At 35.1% G+C, this 23,200-nt stretch overlaps 1 protein-coding gene across 5 annotated transcripts in view; it reads right to left on the bottom strand.

Annotated features, from left to right (window-relative positions):
* Window positions 1-23,200, bottom strand: part of LOC145688369 (cohesin subunit SA-2-like) — a 122,761-nt gene that overhangs the window by 85,923 nt on the left and 13,638 nt on the right. For 4 of the 5 annotated variants that reach the window (XM_081762521.1, XM_081762526.1, XM_081762524.1 and 1 more), the window contains exons 2-3: window positions 11,034-11,245; window positions 2,145-2,371 (exon numbers count right to left, since the gene is read on the bottom strand). In XM_081762521.1, the coding sequence (XP_081618647.1) occupies window positions 2,145-2,371; window positions 11,034-11,206 (400 nt within the window). In that variant the 5' untranslated portion in view covers window positions 11,207-11,245. Of the gene's footprint in view, window positions 1-2,144; window positions 2,372-11,033; window positions 11,246-16,316; window positions 16,409-23,200 lie in introns of those variants that run through there. The other variant, XM_081762523.1, reaches the window with a different exon arrangement.

Below are 23,200 nucleotides of genomic sequence, written 5' to 3'. Positions count from 1 at the left end.
GGAATATAACTACCGCTGCTGCGGAAATTGCTAGTGAGTTTGCCAGGGTATTAGGTGTCCGTGCGTCCCACAAACAATTTCATGACGACTCAATATTGACAGGTTGTATGTGCGGAAGCCTGTTAAACGTGTTCTAACATCTGACACCCACTGCTGTGCCATATTATAGTGGTGTGTGGCACATCTTAATTGGCACAAGGGGAACTGGGCAAATGTTATGTTCTCAGATGAGTCACCTGATGAGACTCTCAAGTGAGATGATCTCAGATGAATGATTCTGGCCACCAAATGGTGTGGTAAGAACGAGAAACACTTTACCTTTCATCGAACATCCGTGAATGGGACAGGTATGGTGGCGCTGGTGTTATGGTATGAGCGGACATCATGAAAAATGGAAGAACACCACTGCACAGTTTTGCAGGCGGATCCGTAACCGGGAAACGCTACTGCAATGAGATCCTGACAGGATATGTTCGTCTTTTCGTGGTGCACGGGCCAAGAGTTCATGTTCATGGATGACAACGCACGTCTACACAGAACCGCCCAAGTTGAAGAGGCATTGAAGCATACGAATATCTACTGTATATACTGGTCACCACATTCTCCTGATCTCAATTCCATTAAGCATGCCTGTGATGCCCTTGGATGAGAGTTGCATAGAGGAATCCAGCACATTTGATTCTTCAGGACCTGAAAACTGCCCTAGGGACAACATACCCGTGGAACTCATGAACTCTTTCCTGGACAGCATGGCAAACAGATGTGCAGTACGCATTGGTGTCCGAGGTAGTCACACGCCTTAATGATTTGCTCTGAATTCTTCTCTATTCATGACATCTGACATTTCATGTCATTACTCCATAGCGCTCTCCACGTGTTTGGTTTTACACGTCTTGTTCCTTTTCATTATGACAAATTCCTGCCATATCTTGGCAATAAAGCTTTTATAACATCTGCACTCATATGATTGTCACTTACTACACCCTAACTATGTTATAAAACATTATGGCAGAAAATATGTTTCATCCCTGGCAATTGTCAACCAGTGTATATCGCATTATACCATCTTACAGTAAATTAAAACTGTACTTTACATAAATCTAAGATTTTCCTAACATTTAAAAGTAGCCTTCTCCCTTTATTCACTACGGAGTTCAATTCGAAAGTTTTTCTTCGGTTTGCTGGTTTTTAACAATAAATCAATGAGTGAATTCGGTAAAAGTTGAGTTGACTTTGAGTTTTACGTCCCGTTCAGCAGCGAGGCTATATGAGACGTGGACCTACTGATTAACGTGGAATCCGAACCACATGAGCTCGCGCCGGGAATCGAACCCGGGACTCCCACGCCAAAGGCGCGTACGCTAACCGCTTAGCCACGAAGGAGCTCGAATTCGGTAAAAGAAACGCTGTTAAAACGAATAGATACTCTACACGGGAAACCGTTAAATGGTGTTAAGATTTACCATCTAGAAGACAGTAACCAGATGAATACAAACAAATGGACTTTGCCTCATATCATAAGCTGCTCCTTAACAAGTTAGGAATATCGAAATCATTTTGAGTTTATAAAAATGAATTATAAATAGCCACGCAATGTGTTGTGTCCATTATGATTCAAAAATGAGATAGTTTCAACCGGAGATGACTACGATTCTAATGCCAACAAATTTTCGGGACTTAAAAATACATGCACATTTATGAATATAAACGGAGCAAGATCACGTTACAATTGAAAACTGTGTGCACGAATAGCTGACGAATACCCCAATCAATGATTACTTCCTACGTTACACTAAACAAAAGTCACGAGGGCAGTGGACCATCATCCCATTATCGAATGGGCAACGTTAAAATCACAATTTGGGAATGCTTGCTACCATTGAGATTTTGAACAGACTTGATGGGAATCATTTGAAGCAAACGTGTGTATCTACAAAACTGCCAGAAATAAGAAGATTTGCTCTCTATGTTAGACGTAGAAAATGCGTAATTAATTTTTTTTTTAAATATTTTCATTTCATTGGTGTTAAGTTTTAACTTTTTGGCTGTGTTTTAAATCCTACACAGACATTTACGGTACACCTTTTGAAAAGAGTTAAAAAATTCCTTTTTAAAATTTCTAATAAGGATATCATTAAACTAACCTCGTGCTCTAGCTCTCCCTGCTCTAGTTCTTCCAGCAATACTCAAGGGAGTCAACGGCTGTTCGAAGTGAGGTACCTGCTCATACTGTAGACTTTGTTCTTGTTGAGAAGTATGATACTGCGCTTCATACTGGGATGGTTCGTAAATCTGATCATATTGTGCCTGGGGCTGTGTCTGAGGATGGTACTGAGCTTGGTGATCGTATTGCTCATGATACATCTCTTGCCTGAAAAAATAAATAAATTTTAAAAAATGGTAATATGCATCATGGAGAAAATAAGTTGCTGCGATTAACTTCACTAAATAATTATAACATAATTACACAAGGCATGTGGATACTACCAAGGGCTTACAAAAGTAAGTGAAATAGCATATACAAAATGTTTACAGAAACGGGTTCCCAAAGATTTTTAGAACTATTTTCCCTGACGAAAGTTTATTTTTTTTCACTTCTTGGTATTCCCACTAGTTTAGTTAGATATCTAAACTAAAAATAGGGCACTAACTTCCTATAAAATGGGTCGGCCTAGAAAACATGCAGAACCAAATATATGTACAATCAGTTTACGCGCTATGGAATGATACGTGAACATACACACGTCATTAAGACTATCAGCTGTTTCACAGTCCAACTCCAAAGACTGTCATTAGATCATAACATATATATAGAATCTGCGAGAAAGTACTCTTTGAAACTAAAATAGAATAACCAAAATCAGTACACCTGTGGTGAAGTTATGCGTGAACATGACACAAAGAAGTCAGTTAATTACGATATTAACACTGTCAGCTCTTGAAGAGTTTCATGGTCTACCTCCGATGACGATTATCAGATCCTAATGAAATGTAGGTAAAACCACTATGAGAGCATCTTTTTTTAAACAAAAAGTAAAACAAAATTGGTGCACTTAAGTCGAAATTATGCGTGACCATACACACAATTATGGTATGAATACTGTCAGCCATTAAGAAGTTTCATGGTTTAGCTCCGAAGACTATAGTTAGATCCTCATGAACTTTACATGAAACAACCGGAAAAGAATACTCTTTGAAACAAACAAAAAATAACCATTAAAATCGGTGCGCCCGTGTCGAAGAGTTATGCTTGCACATACGCTCAACATATATATATTTACCTGTTCATATATATATATATATATATATATATATATATATATATATATATATATATAGTATACTGTATATATAAAACAAATTTAGAAAGCTTCATTTTTCAAGTCTAAAAAGATGTAATTATCTCAGCTGAGAGATTAGAGACGCCACACTCTGTCCACATTAAGGGATCCAAGATGCTGTAAATCAACTGGTTTCAGAGTTAATAACCTAATCACAAATCATGGCACAACACACCTTGACATAACTTAATGCATCGGTGACCTATTATTCTATATTGATGTGTTGCATAATCTCTAAATTACAAATAATCTTATTACTTCAAAGCTGCTTTCAATACTGAGAACGATTACTTGGTTTCCCTGACATTAAAGAACTTCAATAATTTCCCTGATTTTCCATGACAAAAATCAAATTAAATTACATTCCGTGACATTTCCTGATTTAACAGGTGTGTGGGAACCCAAGTAAAGGTCTTGTTACACCAAATCCTAATCGAGCTCTTTGAATTCCTTAAAAAGCGAAGTGAACTACTTGAAGTATTGAAATTCGTATTTTGCCATAATCAGGCCAGTATTTATATATTGTGCGCCCTGTACTCTAAATAATTTGCCGTTCCCGCCTCCCACACAAACTTATGTAAAACAAGGAAACAAGCCATGATTTTGCGAACATAACACCTCATGATGAGTAGCAGTTTAGGTATTACAAGTTACAAAAGTTACAACGTAATTTTAAATGGCCTAATTCTCTCAATGATGATTATGATGTGGTATTCTGCCCAAAGGTAGGTGATCATTGTGAGACACCAATAATTATAGATGATAACTGTTACGAAAAACAAGTGTTTACATTATTCATCGTCAATAATGGTTTAATAGCATTTATATTAATAATACAATAAGCTGTCTGATGTTGTGATTTTCAACTCGAGAACCAGAATATCTAGAAACATGAAATTTTAATAGATTTTAAAGCTCTCAGAAAAATGATCCAAATGACCTGTTCCAAGTATCTAGGTCACACCTGAGCTGAGATATGAGGGTGCAAAGTCCCCATAAGAATAACATGGGGGCATTTTTAACGTAATCGAAACCGACCAATATTAGAGATGAATTCATAGTTTTTGGGGTCGCTGAGATGAATAGTGACAGTTTTAGTTCAGTTCAACTTCAAGGTCATACTATACTCCCCACGGAGGGGGCGAGATTTTAAAAGTAATCGACAAACCACCAATATTAGTGTTGAATTCATAGTTTTCGAGGTCGCTGAGTTTAACGGTACCAGTTTCATGATGTTCAAGTTCATCCTCACCGCTTGGGGTGGGATGGGAGAGAATGACTTTTTAAAAATAATCAGATAGGCTAGCTAATTAGTAACTACTGTAATTCGAGCGAATTATTGGTAATATTTAAAAAATCCCAAATATTGCCGCCCCCTAATTTCTGCCGCCCTGTGCTCGAATACAGAATAGCACTTACCTAAATACGGGCCTGACCATAATAGGTATTTTACAAAAGAACAGTACAATTATATCGCAGCAAATTAACACGTTGGATTGTGGATGTAAATCCATCAGGGGAGATTTTGATGTACCACTAAAAGGCTTTAAACTTAAACAGGGACTAAACTCCCTACTTTTTCTTGCGGTTTAGTAAAATATGACAAAACAATTGATTAATTTTTATTTATATATATTTTTGGCCATTCCTGGCATCTAAGGCCTTAAGCACGTCACGTATGAAGGATGATGTCCCTCATCCGGGTAAGGAAGAAAGGAAGCGGCCTGGGATTTGTATATTAGGTACCATTTCGGCATTTGCCTAGTGTGAATGAGGAAAATCAAGGAAAAAACTCACTCAGGATGGCTGGCGTGTAAAAGCTGTTACACTTCTTTGACCAAGTGTCCTTACTGGGAATGACAAAACAAAAAGTACATGACATTTACAAAATAATTCCCTTTAAAACATACTAAATCGTTTTCATTGTCAATGTCTCAAGGAAAACGAATATGAGTGTTGAATTCTTGAGTCATTTTGTATTCGAGTATTCCCGCTAAAAGCACGTTTAGATTTTTATTTCTCATGTAAATGCATTGATACATTTTTAATTATGTTTATTTACTTTTTGGTGTGTGAGGAGATATTTAAAGGTATAAAGATGGAATTGTAACAATTCGATACTTTCTGAATAATTGTTTGCTTGAATGTGTATGATTTATACAAGTGGTTGTCTCTAAGGATTCTTTTGAACCTTGAAAACGATTATCCTGTTGTCATCATTTCTCCAGGAAACCAGCCTCTTGCTCACAGAGAGAGAGAAAAAAAGTAATAATGATTTTATATTAATTTTCCTTTTTAATTCTTAGGTCATATATTTTACTATTTACTGTTCTGAATAATGTCCAACAATGAAAAGGTAAACTGAACAAAATCGCCTCAATCTTATTGAGTTTGTAGTGCTGAAAATAAATTTAAAGACAGAAATCGAAAATTAGCTTTCATTTTCGTCTTATATTCATGACTAATAAGAATGTTATAGTAGTGTACATACTTGCTACGTTTGGAATAAAATGTCATACTGACATGGCAATACTGGACGGGTTGTATTAATGTCTTGTTTCCGTTTAAAAGTGTTCAAACCGACAAAAATGCCGCGACATTGTGTGAACAGTTCAGAAAATGTCTATATGTGTGTGTGAGGAAATGACATTTTCTTTACAAAAACAGCATATAACAGCGTTAATCAGAAAAGCCTATCACTGTTATTTTGGGTGTAAAACTGTAAATCAAGATAAGAGTTTGGGCATCACACATTGTTTGCAACATCTGTGCCAGCAATCTAAGAAATTGGATTGGATAAAGGTGAAGAGACGTTCAATGCCTTTTGCGGTGTCCATGATTTAGAGGAGCCAAGCGACATCAGCGACTGTTACTTTTGCATGGTTCCTGCCGTCCAGAAGGAAATTTGAACGAAGCGGTCATTGATCTATCCTAACATTCCATTTGAAATGCACAGACTTCCCTATGGAGGACTACGTGTCCCTAACCCATTCAAAGAATATATTTCGTCTGATGATGATCAGAAAGTTGAGTCTCCTGAACCAAGTACTTTGAAGGACCTGAATTTGTTGTAAACGTACCTTCAAGTGAACCACACAATCTAACTCAAAAACTTTAGTGTCATGGTTAGAACAATGGAATTTACTGCAAGAAAAAATAATTCAGTGTATCGAAATAGGGTGAAGAATTTCACCTTCTCTTTTACTATGCAAGACACATTGTAGCATAAGTACACATAAATGGCCTCACAAAGGCTCTCAAAATTAATTACGATCCTACGGAGTGGAGGGTCTTCACATTCTTCAAAAGTGAGTTTAAAAGTCGTGCTTTTACATACTGGAAACGATCTTCCTTCCAATCTCATTTGATCATGCAATTCATATGAAAAAATCTTATGAGAACTTGAAACGTTTACTGCAAGTCATTAAATATAACTTTCAGTGCCTCATTTGTGGTGACTATAAAATAATAATGCTGTTACTAGGTATGCGGTTAAGTTACAAAATGCAGTTAAGTTTCTTTATTTGTGAATAGCACATTAGAGATCGTGCCTCTCACTACCTCAAAAGTGATTGGCGTACTAGAGAGAACCAGGTGTGGAAAGCGTGTAACAGAAAGCATTTGTAGATCCAAAACGAATTTTGCTTCCCTTGCCACAGGTTAAATTAGGTCTTACGAAATGTTTTGTTTGAATCACGAGGGGAGGTCTATTAGTACTTAAGAGGAAAATTCCCCCGATTACATGATGTTAAAGTTAAGGAGGGCACCTTATTGGCCCAGAGATTCGACAGCTATTCAGAGATCAACAGTTCGATGAAATACTAGAAGATGGTGAGAAAGCTGCGTGGGAAAGTTTTAAAGAGTTTTTGTTCACAGTTCTTGGGAAGACGCCAAGCAACAAGTTACAAAGAGCTTGTGACTAAGTTTTTTTCATGCTACGAACAATTACAATATGTCCCTACAACTCCCCTTTCTTCATTCACACACTGATCTCTTTCTTAAGCATTGTGGAGCAGTTAAAGATGAACACGGCGAGGGTTTCCAACAAGATATTGCAGCTACGGAGAAAAGATATGAAGAAAAGTGAAGTTCTACCATATTGGCCAACTACTGTTGGACTATTGCTAGGAGTGCTGCAGATGCAATCCATAAAAGGAAAGCTAAGCGAAAACGCTCAAAATAAATCCACCAGGAATCTATTATGTACAAGCAATTTCAACTTTTGCCTACACTGGAAAATAGTTGCTGATCTGAACTATTAAATTGTATTGTACTTTTCTCCTTGTCAAACTCTTGAGTTTTATCTGTACCAAGTGTAAGTCCTTATTACACTCTAGCGGTATTATTTCATAGTCATGGTTGGTACCTGTATACAGAAAGAGGTATATATATACAAATGCATTTCTACATTTTAAGGTTAATACTGAATTTGTCATTACTACATTGTTTATGTTTATTTTGTACATTTTTGTTTATTTTTTAGTTTGGGAACACTTCAGAAATTTGTTTTAGCACCATTCGACACATGTTACGTGATATTGATGTGCTCATTTTAATATTAATGTATAAGGTTATACAAGTTTATAGGTTAGTATAATCCTTGATTCTATCTAAACTTGTCACATTAAGGTTAAATAACTGTTAGGAATCTTACAAGGATTTTGTTTCAATGTTTCCACAACTTTCTCATTCTAATTACATTAGGAAACATTATATATATATATATATATATATATATATATATATATATATATATATATACTAACATATATTACCCGCTTCGCTGGGTTGAAATAAATCATTTAAATGCACACTGATATTGCTCATTTTGGATCATTTTAATGTCTGTCATTCCTCCTCATCCCCCAAGTGTCAGGGCTGAAAATGGACTTAAACATCATCAGAAGTATCACTATTCATTTCGGCGACCGCAAGAACTATAGCAGGGTGTCTACTGGAATACCAGAAAGTAAATTCATGACTTTTTCATGACTTTTCATGACCTTTTTGTTCAAATTTTCATGACCATGGCGATAAAAATTTACCATTAGTAATAATAAACCCCTACCATCAGCGATGCATCGGTTAAGATGAAGATCACGTTATGTTCTTATTTGTCTAATGTACATAATGTCGATTAGCTGACAACTAATTTTAAAATGCAAGAGCAATTTAAAAGGCAGTAAACAAATTTTTAATTGCGGTTTAAAAAGACAAAACAAATTATAAAAGAAATTAGTTTTAAAAAAATAGATCATCAAATTTAAAATCTGCAAACTTAAACGAATAATATTATTTGCATACGTCTAAAGGCCCAAAAATACACAATTTACATTTCTTAGAAGTAAAGAAATAGCAGATCAGAAAGTTGGACAGTAAAAAGTTGTTCCTATATTACAGAGACTAGAAGAGAAATGGGAAGCAGCTAGGAAGACAGTAAAGTACCAGTTAGCCAGCACTAACTGGTGGGGGAAATTCTCACAATTACTGACCTGATACAACTGTTTCAGTACATGCAGTATGAGGTATAAAAGTATGAAGTATAAAAATATACTCTGAGATTTCAGATTTTCATGACCAGTTGGGTAAATAAAGGACTTTTTCATGGCTTTCATGACCACTAAGCAAAATATATGACCTTTTCATGACTTTCATGACCAGTAGACACCCTGTATAGATTCAACAGTAGTATCTGTCATTTTTAACCATTGATGTATATATATATTTCCCCCACCCCTATGCTGCGGGCCAAGGCATCGGAAGTGTCACCGTTCATCTCAGCGACCTAAAAAAATGTGGATTCAGCACTAATATCGGTTATTTTCGATGATTTTTAAATATCTCTTCCTTCCCCTCCCTCAAGTTGCGGGTTTGACTTTGGATTTAAACAAAATCGAAAGTACCACTGTTCATCTAAGGGATCCAGAAAACTATAAATTCGACACTGATAGTGGCCATTTTCGATAATTTTTATATACCTCTTTCTTCCCCTCCCCCAAGTGGCGGGGCTGATTTTAGATTTAAACCGGATCGGATATGTCACTGTTCATCTGAATGATCCCGAAAACTATGGATTACACACTAATATTGGTCATTTTCGATCATTATTATGTCTAGTTCCCCCTCCCCCTTGCTGCGACACAAGGCATCAGAATTGTCACTGTTAATCTCAGCTACTCCTAAAACGATGGATTCGACACTAATATCAGTCATTTTCGATCATTTTCAAATGTTTATCCCCCTCCCCTACATTGTACCCTCCCCCTCCCATCTATCAGGGATGAACTTGGATTCAAAACAGCATCAGAAGTGTCACTGTTTCTCTCATCGACCCCGAAAACTATGGATTAAACACTAATATCGGTCATTTTTGATCAATTTGAAATTTCTTTCCCCCTCCCTACGTTGCATCGTCAAACTGAATAGCCTAAACCCATCCCTGCCCCTAAACTCATGTATGTTGAAAATTTGGTTGAGATCGGTCTGGTCGTTCAAGAGTGATGAAGTCACAAACGCAGTCCTTTTTTTTTTTTTACATATATCTCCCCCTCCCCCTCCGCTATGTTAGCTAGTCAAAGTGAAACGATAAAAAGAACTCCCAAGGCCCGACTCGCGTATATGTTGAAAATTTGATTAAGATTGGTTGGGTGGTTCAAAAGTTATTAGGTTTTATTAGTTTTTATTTATACGCCCTCTCCCCTCCCCTTACCCTAGGATCTACCGTTAAGGTGAAATTGCATATATGTTTTCAGATCAGAACCTCACGTATCTTGAAAATTTGAATGAGATCGGTCGGATAGTTCAAGAGTTATTAAGTTACAAAAATAGTCACTTTCAGTCTTATATAAATTGATTTTTATATATCTCCTCCCTCCCCCTCCCCTGGGTTGCACCGTAAAAGTGAAATGACGAAAACATTCCAGACCCGAACCCTATCTATGTCGAAAGTTTGATCAAGATCGGTCTGGTGGTTCAAGAGTTATTAAGTTTAACTTATTTTTATAGATTTCTCCCCTCCCCTAAGTTCTACCGTTAAAGTGATAGGGTGTATGATAAAAACCATCTCAAGTCTGAACTTCATCTATGTTGAAAATTTGGTTAAGATCGGTTGAGTAGTTTAAGCGTGATGAAGTCACAAAGACAGTCACTTTTATTTTTACTTTTTTGACATATATCTCCCCCCTCCCCTTCGGTGTACTGTAACAGTGCAATGAAGAAAGCATCCCAGGCCCAAACCTTATCTATGTTGAAAATTAGATCGAGATCGGTAGGGTGGTTCAAGAGTTATTAAGTTTTATTTATTTTTCTATGTCCCCCTCCTCCCCCTCCCCTAAGTTCTAATGTCAGTTGGAAATTTGATCGAGATCGGTCGGCAGGTTCAAGAGATTAAGAGTCACAAACATAGTCACTTTCAATTTTATAATATAGATACAGTATTATATATTATCCAATCCTGTTATACAATGTTCAAATTAATGTATTTATATGATTGTGGATATATATATATATATATATATATATATATATATATATATAATGAATACACACATATAGGCTATATATCCACAATATGAATTATATGAATTACTGATGTAATGTATAGTCAAAAAAGATTTTCGCCTATTTTCTAATTTATTTGACACCAAATTTTATACTTCATCGATGCTAAGGTATCTTTCAGCAACTACTTACGCATTATGTGAGAGAGGTGTCTCAGGTGGTGGAGTATACGTCGTGTATGGAGTATAGGACTCCTGCATCTCCTGATTGCTATGCTCCATTGGTGTCAATGGTGTCATTGGAGATTCATAAGGTGGTGGAGGAGGTTCGTCCATGTGTATTCGCTTCCCTCCTTGCCTCTGCATTTTGCCTCTCTACCCATCAACCTCCCGGACTAAGGAACACTATGAAAGAAAAACAGATTCTAAGTTAAAAATAATAATAATACTAAAGGGTGAACCATCATGAGGTTCAGGAAAATATTTTGAAATAAAACACACAAAATTGAATGTGATGGTGAAAACTTTATTATAAACCAAAGAAGAAGCGATAACACTTATTTTTTGAGATTATTTCATTTAAATGTTAGCCACAGCTAGGCTTTAAGTGGTCCACTCTAAAGCTCCAATTTTCAACTATTCGTTCGAACATAAGGACCGGAATCTGGCGAATAATGCGAGTAATGTTTGCTTTCAAGGTATCAATAGAAGCTCTGTTTCTCCGCGTAGACCTGAGACTTCACGTAACCCCGAAGAAAATAATCCTGAGGTGTGATATCTCGCAATTTAGGCGGCCAATTCACCGGTCCAAAACGTAAAATCAGCTGCTCACCAAAATGATTTCACAATAAGTCCATTGTTTCACGCGTTGTATGGCAAGCAGTGTCGGCTTCTTGAAACCAGATATCACTGACACCACAAAGGTAGAATTTCAGGTAGCAAATGGTCCGCTATCATGTCGCGATAGCGGATGCCATTGACGATTACGTTCCGGCCATCTTAAGTTTTGAAAAAATATGGACCAATGATTCTGCCAGACATAACCCACACCAATCCGAGCATTTCTCTAGTAGTAACGGTAGCTTTAGACAGTCCTTGGGTTATTCTTCAGCCCAAATACGGCAATTTTGCTTATTAGCGTATCCATTGAGTTATAATCGCCGCTCACCGAACAAAATTCTGCCATAAAATAGCGGATCTTCATTGAGGTGTTCCAGAGCCGATTCACTGAAAACCTGACGCAAACAAAAATCTACCTGCTTCAAATCTTGTACAAGTTAGATTTTGTATGCTTTTAAACGAAGATCCTCACGCGAAATCGACAAGCCAAGCTGCTGAGAATCCGACTGTTCACGGCGCACACTCTCAGCTACTGCCGCAATGTTCTCTTCGCTACATGCTGGACGTTGTGTCTACTCGGTCGCTGACCATCCAATAATATAAATTCGGTTCGAAATTTGATTATATAGGCAATAGTGTGTTCGCAGGGTCGACTATTCCAACCGTAAGTTTCTCTTAAAAAAAAACTAGCTTCAAAAAACGCTGATTTTCGTAATATGAAATTTGAATTATAAGAATGAACACAAAAGTAGTTTATTTCAATTAATTATTCATTGGATTGTACACATTTTCTCTCTCCCTGCTAATTTGAGTGTATACTCAAGGAACATAAAATAATAAATTGAAGAATGAAATATTTTTAAGAAAGTGAAAATGCAGGAAAAACAAAAGAATAAAAAAGTAATTAAGCCAGTTGGCAAACATTAGGTCCCTGAATCAGGAACAAGAGTTCCTAGCTAAAGCGGTGCACAGGACCACTACTCTAAATTTTGGAAATAGATACATTGACCCATTCTCTTAAATTTCGGGAGGGGTGCATAGAACCACTTCTTAACTTTTGGAAATTGCAAAAACTAACAATTTGGTATTATAGTATGGGACCATGGTATGGACCTCAATAAGTTTAGGTGGTACACCTCGTTCCCTTTTAAGGGTAAAAAGAATTGACAAAATTTCCAACTTGGGTATATTCTCTTTCATAAGACATAGGTACACTCATGCCCAAAATTATTGTCGCATGTCTATAAATATGTTGTTGTAGGAATATAATTTGATAACGAATTCACCCCTTATTTCTTACAATATCAGATTGTGTATAATCGGCAAAGATATGTATGTGGCAAATTTCATGTCAAAAGAGCAGTAAATAAGAACAATAAAGCGAAAATAAAATTTTCCTCTCCATTTAGCAACATTTTGTTTTACTCATTCTAATTTTCGTATTTATAATTCTTTTCCTACGAAATTTACCACAAATATACATTTCCCGGTTATACACATAGTATCAGTTTTAGTACTCTCTAAAATCATGATCAAATTATATTCTTACAAGAAGACAGTTATAGATATGTGACAATTTTGGACATGAGTGTACATTGGCGCATCACTCTTCAAAATTTTGAGAGGGATACACTGGACTATTCCTTAAATTTGGAAATTATCAAAAAGCAAAATTTGGTTAATGTTCTGTAGAACTTGTGTATATATTTCTGTAAATTTGGTTCGTCCTTCATTCCTCTTCTATGGATAAAACATTGCAAAAAATATATGCAACTAATATGTATTACCACGTGGTACGTTGTTGATCTAATTTATATTTTACGATAAGGCGTAATAGCATTATATGCTCCTATGGATTGGTATGCGATTCTATTCTTTTTCCATAGGACAAGTGCACCATGGTACACACCTATTAAATTACGCGAAGAGTACATAGGACCAACATTTAAATCTGAGAATTGTCAAAAAGATAAAAATTAGTGAATGTTCTCTAGAACATAAGCACATAACTCTGTAAAATTAGATGGTTCCCCTCTACTCTTTTAGGGTAAAAAATGGACAAAAAATATACGTAAGCCACACTTGATATTTGGTGGGAAATTTCAATTAGCTCCCTATATAAGGCGGAAATTTTGAACGTTATCTCCTCAAAATCCACTAAAATGAGGCTTTATTGCAACATAACCATATAAATATGTACATTGATATATTCTCTTGAATAGGGCATGGGTATCATGATGCAGCCCTTTAAAAATTCAGCAGGTGTACATCGGCCCACCCTTAAATTTTGGAAATTGCCAAAATAAAATTTGGTAAATGTTCTCTAGAACTATAGTGTATATTTCTGTAAATGTGAGTGGTCCATGTGGTCCTCTTTCATGGGTAAACAAGTGCAGAAAATTCAGATTTTGGATATCTGTGACCTGATTTATCCTCTCAGATGTTGTTCGATTGCAATATATAATAATATGGATGCATACAGCAATTCATTTTCTTTAATAAGATAGTGGTTCCTTGGTGCACTCATCTTTAATTTGAGAGGGGTGGTACATTGGGCCCCCTCCTGAATTTGTGAATTGTCAAAAAATAAAAATTGGCGACTTTCCTCTAGAACTCAGGTTTATACTTTTTGTGAATTTGGATGGCCCAACCTGTCCTTCCATAAGTAAAAAATTGCCAAAATTCAAATTTGGGAAAATTTATCCTAATTTTGAACCTTAGAGACAACTCATAGTCTAAGATCATTGCTGCAGTCTCAATTGATTGATATCTGCCTCTGATTAACAATTTCACACTTTGGACCTTAGGAATTGTAATCTAAGGTAGTGGGTGGAAAATTATAATTGGTGCAATCTGAGTGCTTGCTTGTCTCTAATTAACTCCGAATTTTGGACTTCAAATTTAGACCATGAAACTGATACGCAGTTATTAGAACTAACTGATACAGAACAAGAACTTTCACTCTGAGTCTTAAGGTTTATCGTCATGATTCATACATAGTCTAATGTCATTGGTGAGAAGTTGTCTTTGATGAAATCTTATTAGTTAATCTTGTCCCTGATGAATTTCATAGTTTGCACTTGAAAATCGATAAGTAATTCACTGTCTAAGGTAGGGCGCAAAATTTTCGGTCGCCATTGGCGACTAGAAATTTAGAGCTGGCGACCAGTGTTCAATACGAATGGTGTCTGCCTAAACTCACAGGGCTGTGCAGTTTGTTTCGCACGAAAATAGTTGTCACTGAGTGAGAGAAATCACGAAATGTGAAGATTTTTTTTTGTCAAAACAAAGGCCCGGGGGGAGGACTTCTCATAATTTGTATGAGAGAAATACTGGCGACCATCATTTTAGGATTGGCGAGTGCGTCTGAGTTTGAAATTTTGCGCCTTGGTCTAAGGTTAATAAAAAAATAGGACTTGAAACCTAATAGGTAATTAATTAATTATTAAAACAACTTGGTATGCAACTCTGATGGGTTTATCTCTGTTCGTACCTCGAACCTTAGGATTTATAGTTGCAACTCAAGTTTAAGCCCATTGGTATAGTTATCTTTGAAGCAATCTGATTAACAGATCACGTCAATAAAAGAAAAAGAAAGTTTTAAAAAATTTGATTAAAATTTCGTTCTAAATATTTTTCGATCACTTTGAAAATTTGTTCTAAATTTTTACTTAAATTTGTTTTAAAATTTTTAGTTTAAAAATCTTACATCTTTTGAAAGTTCTGAATCTTTTTAGCTTGAAAATTTTTTGGGTTACTGTTTGAAAATGTTTATTTTATTTTATTATTTTATTTTTTTTTTATTTTGAACCTTTTGTTTAAAATTTTGCACTCATTCATTATTATGCAACAACAATAATTTCACACTTTGGATTTCAGTCGAAACTCATGGTCTAAGGTCACTGGTAGAAAGTATCCTCAATGCAAACTGAATGGCTAGTTACTTTCAAAATTTTAACGCTTTTTGAATTATTTATTTATTTTTGTTTGGACATTTTTGTATAAAATTTTTCATGCTTGAAGACTTTTGCACACTGAAAAGTTTCTGGAAAATTTTTATGAAAATTTTTAGTTTGACGAATTTTTGTTTAAAATGTTGCAGTGATATATAACAACAATTTCGCACTTTGAACTTTAGTCACTAATTTAGCGGCAAAGCATTGACATCTAAAACAAACGATCCGGGTTCAAACTCCGTCGGTCGTAAAGTTTACCTTTAAACAATATCTTCGGCCTACTACTATGGAATTGCTATGTTAGTTACTTGCGAAAGCTTATTTCATACGAAGTTGCTGATGACTAAAACTTGCTAACGAACGACTAAAAATTACTAGCGTCACATATATTCACTTCTTACGATACGTTCGTGAACTTAGAACAATAACGCTCCTTAATATTTTAAATGTAATACATAACTAATAATGAATATTCATTATTTTTGTACTTTACAAAAACTTTGCTGAAGAACCAACCCTAACACGGCATATTTATGTTCAAAATGAAAAAAAAAAAAAAAAAAAAGTAAAGAAACATAAAAGTGCAGAAATTATGAAACTTGCCCTTACAGGGATTTTCTAAACATTTTTGTAAAGGTGGAGCTTGCTATACAAATAGTAAAATCTATGTACATCATTACCTATCATCACATCTTGAACCATTTCAGCTACGAGAGAACTTACAAAACGCATTTATGTATGAATGCTGTGTTAAAAACCACTTGAAAACTTGCTGTGTCGTTCTTGCGAAGCACTGGTACAAGTATTAAAAAATCATCGTTGTTTGAGTGGCAACACAATAGCTATTTATCGGAATTTAAAAATAATATTGATATCATAAGCAAAACACTGCCATTCTATGTAACGTAAATGACTCACTATCAATGTTTTAGTCTTTTATCGCTTCTGGAAAGTCAACTCAAGATGAAAACGCAACAAATATGAAAAGCAATTTATAACTTGATCAAAATCTATTTTCTCCAGTGATTCTTTTTCTTTGTATGTTAACATACCAATCATATATGTATGAAAAAGTAATTTTGAAATAATTACCACTTGAAATATAATAAGATGCCTTTCTGTAATAGCTGAATCGGGAATTTAAGTATGTTCTTAAAGGTTTATAACGCAACAGTTGACTTTATTATAAAAAGTCCGTCAACTGGTTTATTAAAACGATAATCTGAGACAATCTACATGCTTCCAGAAATGTTTAAGGATCTTTATCTCTGCTCCTTAATTTCAATGGTTTGTTTATTTCAGTTTTATTTCTTACTATGTCCTACATACTAAAGACAATGGGAAATAAATTACGACAATGAACAGTGACATATAACAAACCTATGTCCTGGTCAGGATATCCATTCGCAACTATCACATCTTTTGATTGCACCATAACCCTCAGACCACTCTTTTTTTTTATTTTATTTATTTTTTTTAATGTTGCTCAAATTAAAAATTGTATTAAGATCTTAAAAGTACATCCTATTCTTTCTAGATAACTCGGAGTCCTTTTTACTGTTGACTTCCCTGACGATTTTGCAGCTGTCTGCGAATAACATGATTCTGCTGGAAGTTCAGTCGAAGCAACTAGTTACGTCATCCATGAACAATATGAATAAGAGTGGTCCAAGTACACTCTTCTGTGCTACTCCAGATGTTCAGGCAGAGTTAGAAATTGATGCCGCCAAGACGACTCTCTGGATGCGTAGGTAGATAGTCAATAAAGATAAGAGTGGCCCATGAATACCGAGTTATTGGAGATTTTGTAAATTAGGGAAGGCTGGTTAATGGAATCAAAGACTTTAGAGAAATCGAAATAAATGTGTGCATTGTTGGAAACACTGTTTATACCATGATTAAGCATGCTACTTAGTTTATTAAGGCAAGTTGTATTTGATACGAAACTTATGTTGGGCTGTGTTAATGTAGGGAGAGGTAAATTTGAAAAGTCTGTCTGTGGTGATTTTCTCGTGGACGATGGACACGTTTGAGAGAAGCGAAATAGGTCTGTAGGACGACATGTGATCTTTCGGTCCAGATTTATAGATGGGGGAAGCACGAGCTGTTTTTCAAGACGAATGAAAATAGTCTTCTGTGAAACATCTCTTAAAAATAAGCGAAAGCGGAAAAGAAATAGTAGATGCTGTGGATTGCAAAAAATCGAGCTTATATTATCAGGGCTTGAGGGTCTTTCAGGTGAGGGAGAAAATAAGAGTGACTCAAACTCTGAGAGAGTAGTAGATATATGCAATAACGTGAATGAGCAAAAGACTGAAGAAGGAGGGGGGAACAGATGGTTTATTAGCATTTGAGTATTTGTTACAAAAGAATTCATTATACATTTCGGTTTTTTCTTTTTTTTTTTTTTTTTCGTTATATACTGCCCTTGAGTCGCTATTGCACATCACAAGAAGTATAGTAGAAGTCTTATATCTAGACTTGATAAGAGATCACAAATGTTTAGGGTTGTTTAAGTCTCATAGCCCTATAAGGAAAATTCTAATGAGTATATCCATTTAGGCAAGCCACAGTTTCCACGTCCATTTTTTATTCCGCAATGTGAAGAGTCTCTCTTTGTTACGTCATGATGCAAATTTTGTTGTGTGTATTTTTTTTAGGCCAGTACAGTCTTTTAATGTTGCATGGACAACACTGGTTAAGAAATCCACCGCCTCGTCTATTGTTCCTTTTAGTACAAGTGCTCACGGCAATAGCTGCAGTGTTTTACAAATTTCACCTAAGGGGCCTTTTCCAGTCAGGTAGAAACTTTTTGAGCTGGGCGGTTGACTGTTGGGAGAGTGAGTGAGACGGGCAACGTGGAAGGTCACTTCCAGAGACTCGGAGTCTGAAATGAACAAATTTTAGGTGAGGTGACACTTTCGGAGGAAAAAGTTGAGATGACAAAATCCAAGTTACTTTAATGTGTATTATGCATATTATATTGTCCCAAACTGACTCCATGAATAAAATAGTCTATAAAGCATAACTTGCATCTGATGGTATTCATGTTTACTATCGATTCATTTCAGGCCAAAGTTAGTTACCAAAGAGAACGTGTTTGTCACCTTGTGACATAACATCTAGAAGTGATTCATGACACGCTCCAAGTAAGTGTCGAAGGCTGTTTCTTGTGGTATGTAGAAACAACCGAAACAAAATTTGTACTTTTGGCCGGACGTACCTCTGCTAAAACAATGTCACACTCACGTATGGTCTATTTATTACCAATACACATTAATACTTCTCCCCAGCGAGTCTTACGGCCATTTCTGTATAAAGAGAACTAATCAGAAGACGGCAGTTCACTAGTACAGATTCGTTCGGCCACGATTCACTCATCACTAAGCAGTTATATTCCAGTAACTCACTAATATTAATAGTACAATACGCAAGTCTGTTTCTAATGCTCTGTATATTTTCGTAGTACACCTTAAAGATAGTACACCACATCACTGCACTTTGGACAGGTTTCACATAGACACCACTACACAATAACACTTAACACAGAACGTGGAGCATCTGATTGGTCACAATTTTTCTGTGTGAGGTTACTCTGTCACGTGACTTTTCGCTAAGGCAGCGACTTTCAAGTTATTTAATGTGTATTCAAAATCTACAAGTTAATAATCAAACTTACATACAGAAGCATAACCTGGGTAAAATTCACAATTCTATGTACCAGTGGTGAAGAAATTTGGAGGTTTACGAGTGTCCACCCTAAAGTACCCTCATCATCATTTAATACTAGTCAATACATATCTAATCTCAATAGAATTGGGTCAATCCATATCAAGTGATCCAAGTGAGCCTGACCATTTTAACTTTTTTTATATACTATTAATATATTCATTGGCAGCATGCAACTGCTTTTTAAATATTTTAATCCCAGCACGTTTGTGTGTGGCGGGCACTTTTGTTGATCACCGCATGTTAATTAGTGACTTTGTATACGTTAGCGTAAATTTATATACCTCAGCACTGGATTTTATTTTTTATTGTTTATTTATTATTATTATTACTATTATTGCAAAATATACATCTATATAAGAAAAAAAACAGTAAAAAGTTCAACTTCGATATTTGACTAAACAAACTTACGAAGTTTGAAAAATTCATGGAAAACGCATGTTTACGCTACTTCCAACCATTTGTTTTGTAACTAAATACTTTACCAACTTGAATCATAAAATACATTGTTTTAATCTGTTATTTCTATTTTAATCTTGAATGACTTATATCTTAGAATAATTTCACAACATTCAAATAAAAGAAGCTAATTTTGAAAATTAAATAAAATTGATAACCAATCACGAATAAAAATAAAGTATTAAAAGTAGTAAGAAATAAAAAGAGCATTGGGAAATATGAAACTAATTATTGCAACTGAATAAAGAATAAGTATAGCCGGTAAAAGTCTAAGTCTCTGCACGCTCATTGTTCACTTTTAGGATCAAAGTGGCAACTAATGCAAGAAAAGAAAGAGAGAGAGAGAGAAAAAAAAAGAAACTTTTCAAACGTTTGCAACCACAAAATAGATTTTGGACTAAAAGCTAAGTAGCATTTTTTCCTGCCTCTTGCCATTGCAAGGATGTCTGTGATGGAAACACAACAAAGCGTGAAATAAGCCAGCTTGCAAAGAGAAAGATATATGCTCGGTGTAGAGAAAAATGTTCAATTTCTGCAAATAAAACATTAAATGTATTACCTATTTTCTCGTCACATGACAAGAAACTGCTACTCATAACAAAGCACTTGAAACTAATTTAAAAATCGTATGCACGTCAAAGAAACAAGAAAACCTAAATTTCTTGACGTTTCAAAAAATGTAATTAGATGTTATGTAACATTGGAAGTGGACAATTACGAAGACCATTGTGTTTCTAAAATTGTGTCCTTTACTTCGAAAAAAAAAAAAAAAAAATGTATGTATCATGAACAGTGGTGGTTGGCAGAGAACAATCGAAGTCGAAATGTTTGCTATACCTTTCCGTTAACACAGATGTATATTCTGTAATATATATATATATATATATATATATATATATATATATATATATATATATATATATATATCAAACTTGGCAAAAATTACAAAATTCCATTTTTTTTAAAATAATAAAAATTGTAGGAACTACGTATGTGTTGTTACTTTAGCTATAGTGAGTACAGTACTACGTGCAATTATAATAAATATTGTTTATTTATTATAATTGTATATTTATCGTTATATATTTCAGCTCTACAAAGTGAAATTCGTTACATTTTGAACTAAACTTAGTAATTTTCACAGTCAGCTCGACAACGTTAACTGCATTCCATCTTCGCATGCTTCTTAATACCTCAGATCTTAGACTACAACGTTTTTCATTCATGACTGGTTGATTACATTGTAGTTTTGCGTCCTTTCAACAGCAATGCTATATGAAACGTACACCTATAGCTTAAACCCACACTAGCTCCCACCGGGAATTGAAACCAAGTCTCCCTGCGCCAAAGACGCGTACGTTAACCATATAGCCACAAGTAAGTTAAGTTTCTCATTCATGCACCTCTTGTTACCAGGGCTGCAAACTGTACGAGTTTCACAACTCAGATACGAGTGTACGAGTTGCTATTCAAAATCTACGGGTGAACTAATAATTTTGACACTGGTTTTCTTTTATTGGTTAAAAGCAACAATTCGATCATTATTGTTATTTAGCAAAATAAACAAATAAATAAAATTTAAAAAGTCTTATTTGCCTACCCTACAGTAATCAGAATGACAGAGTCTGTTCAGAAATAGGGGCCGCGGTGGCTCACTGGTAGAGCGTTCACCTCTGGTGCATGGAGTCCTTTGTTCGATCCCAGCTCGCGCCAAGTCAACTTTGTGCTAGACAAACATCGTGTGCGTGGGTTTTCTCGGGGTTCTCCCGTTCCTTCCACTTCATTCCAGCATTTCCTTCATTTCTCATCATCACCGTCTTGTTTAGCCTAACTGGCATAACTGTGAGACGTAAAACATAAAGATTTCATCCCATTTCTGTTCAGAAATAAACATTATTTTGTTTCTGTAACAAATATTGCTGAACGTAGATTTAAAATATATATATATATGGGTGTGTTTAACTGATAATAGGTTCCAATTAACGAAACTGAATTTGGAGGATAAATGCTGTGAATGTACGGGTGAACAGGTTTAAAACGTTGGCAGCCCCGCCTGTTATTGCCTTATGAAAGTTTGACTACCAGAAATAGATCGAGTCCGGAAGCACTGTACTATTCTCTGTTTAAACGAATCGGAGTTAATTTCCTACAATTTCAGGCATAAAGAAAGGACTGCCGATCCTTCAACCCCCTTGCGAGAGGGTGCTTGTAGCTTCATTAAAGAAAAAAAAAATAAAATAAAATAAAATAAAAAAAAAAAAGAACGAAACAAAAAGAACGCAGGTGTGTACCACTTGAAAATGGGATATCTGTCCAGGAATCTTAAGCTGGTGATAGACAAACTTGTTGTAGTTTAGTAACAGTGTTGTGACTGACAGCTGACCTATGCCACTCTAAGCTGATTCTCCTTTTATTGTCTTATGGCATGGTTAGGACAGTTGATGGTAAAGAATAGTTCGGATACTCTTTAACAGACTATAACATATATTCTAAATATTTAACTACTTTCTTCCACAAACAATGAAAGAGAAAAAAAAAACTGAACTTTGCCCCTAAAGTTTTGTTTGTTTCTCGTTTAAAGCACGACACCATGGCCAAAATTCTACGCTTTAACGGAATATTCAAGATATTCAAGAAGATTCAATATGTTGTAGATATAATACTGTTAGAAAGAAGTCCCAGTTAAAGACATTAAAAAAAAAAAAATAAAATAAACCAGAAGGTTTCTCAGACTATCGTACAGCTTCTTTTTTCTTTTTAAATTCAACTCGGTTTTGTATTACTGGATGAAAATTTGGAGTAAGATACGGTTAAAATTGTGGCACTATAGAACATTTATATACATACACGACTATTTGCAGGAAAAAAAAAAAAAAAGATAGAAGCAATCTTTTTATATTTCTAGTCTCTCCTGATTAAAACAACTCATTATTTTCATTTTAAACAGAATAAGGAAAATACTTTTCAGCCAAACATAAAAGAGTCAATTCAATGACACATATTTTTCTTTTTTTTAAAAAAAATGTTGCAGATATTAATTTTACGTAAAAGAGGCAACAAACAATACCAAGCTTAGTGAGCATACGTGAAAAAATATATAAATACTTTGTTTTTTCACGTGTTATTTTTACCGACTGTGCCAATTCTTAACATACAATCGGTTTACAAAAGGCATACTTCTGATAAAAATTTCTTACAACTACACTGTTCGAATTCATACACCGACTTCAGTATATTTTTCGGTAACTTACAATGACTCATGATTTCTTTAAGATTGAAACCACTTCCTATAAATGGATAAGTATGTGAGAATTTATGATAAATATACAAGCAGTTTCAAATCCAAGTGCCTACTCCTTTTCGCCTGAAAAGTGTT

This window comes from Thermobia domestica, chromosome 6, assembly GCF_964235325.1.
Source record: "Thermobia domestica chromosome 6, izTheDome1.hap1.1, whole genome shotgun sequence".
Classification (NCBI taxonomy): domain Eukaryota; kingdom Metazoa; phylum Arthropoda; class Insecta; order Zygentoma; family Lepismatidae; genus Thermobia; species Thermobia domestica.
Note: the sequence above shows the minus strand (reverse complement) of the source record. Positions and strands in the feature narration are given on the sequence as shown.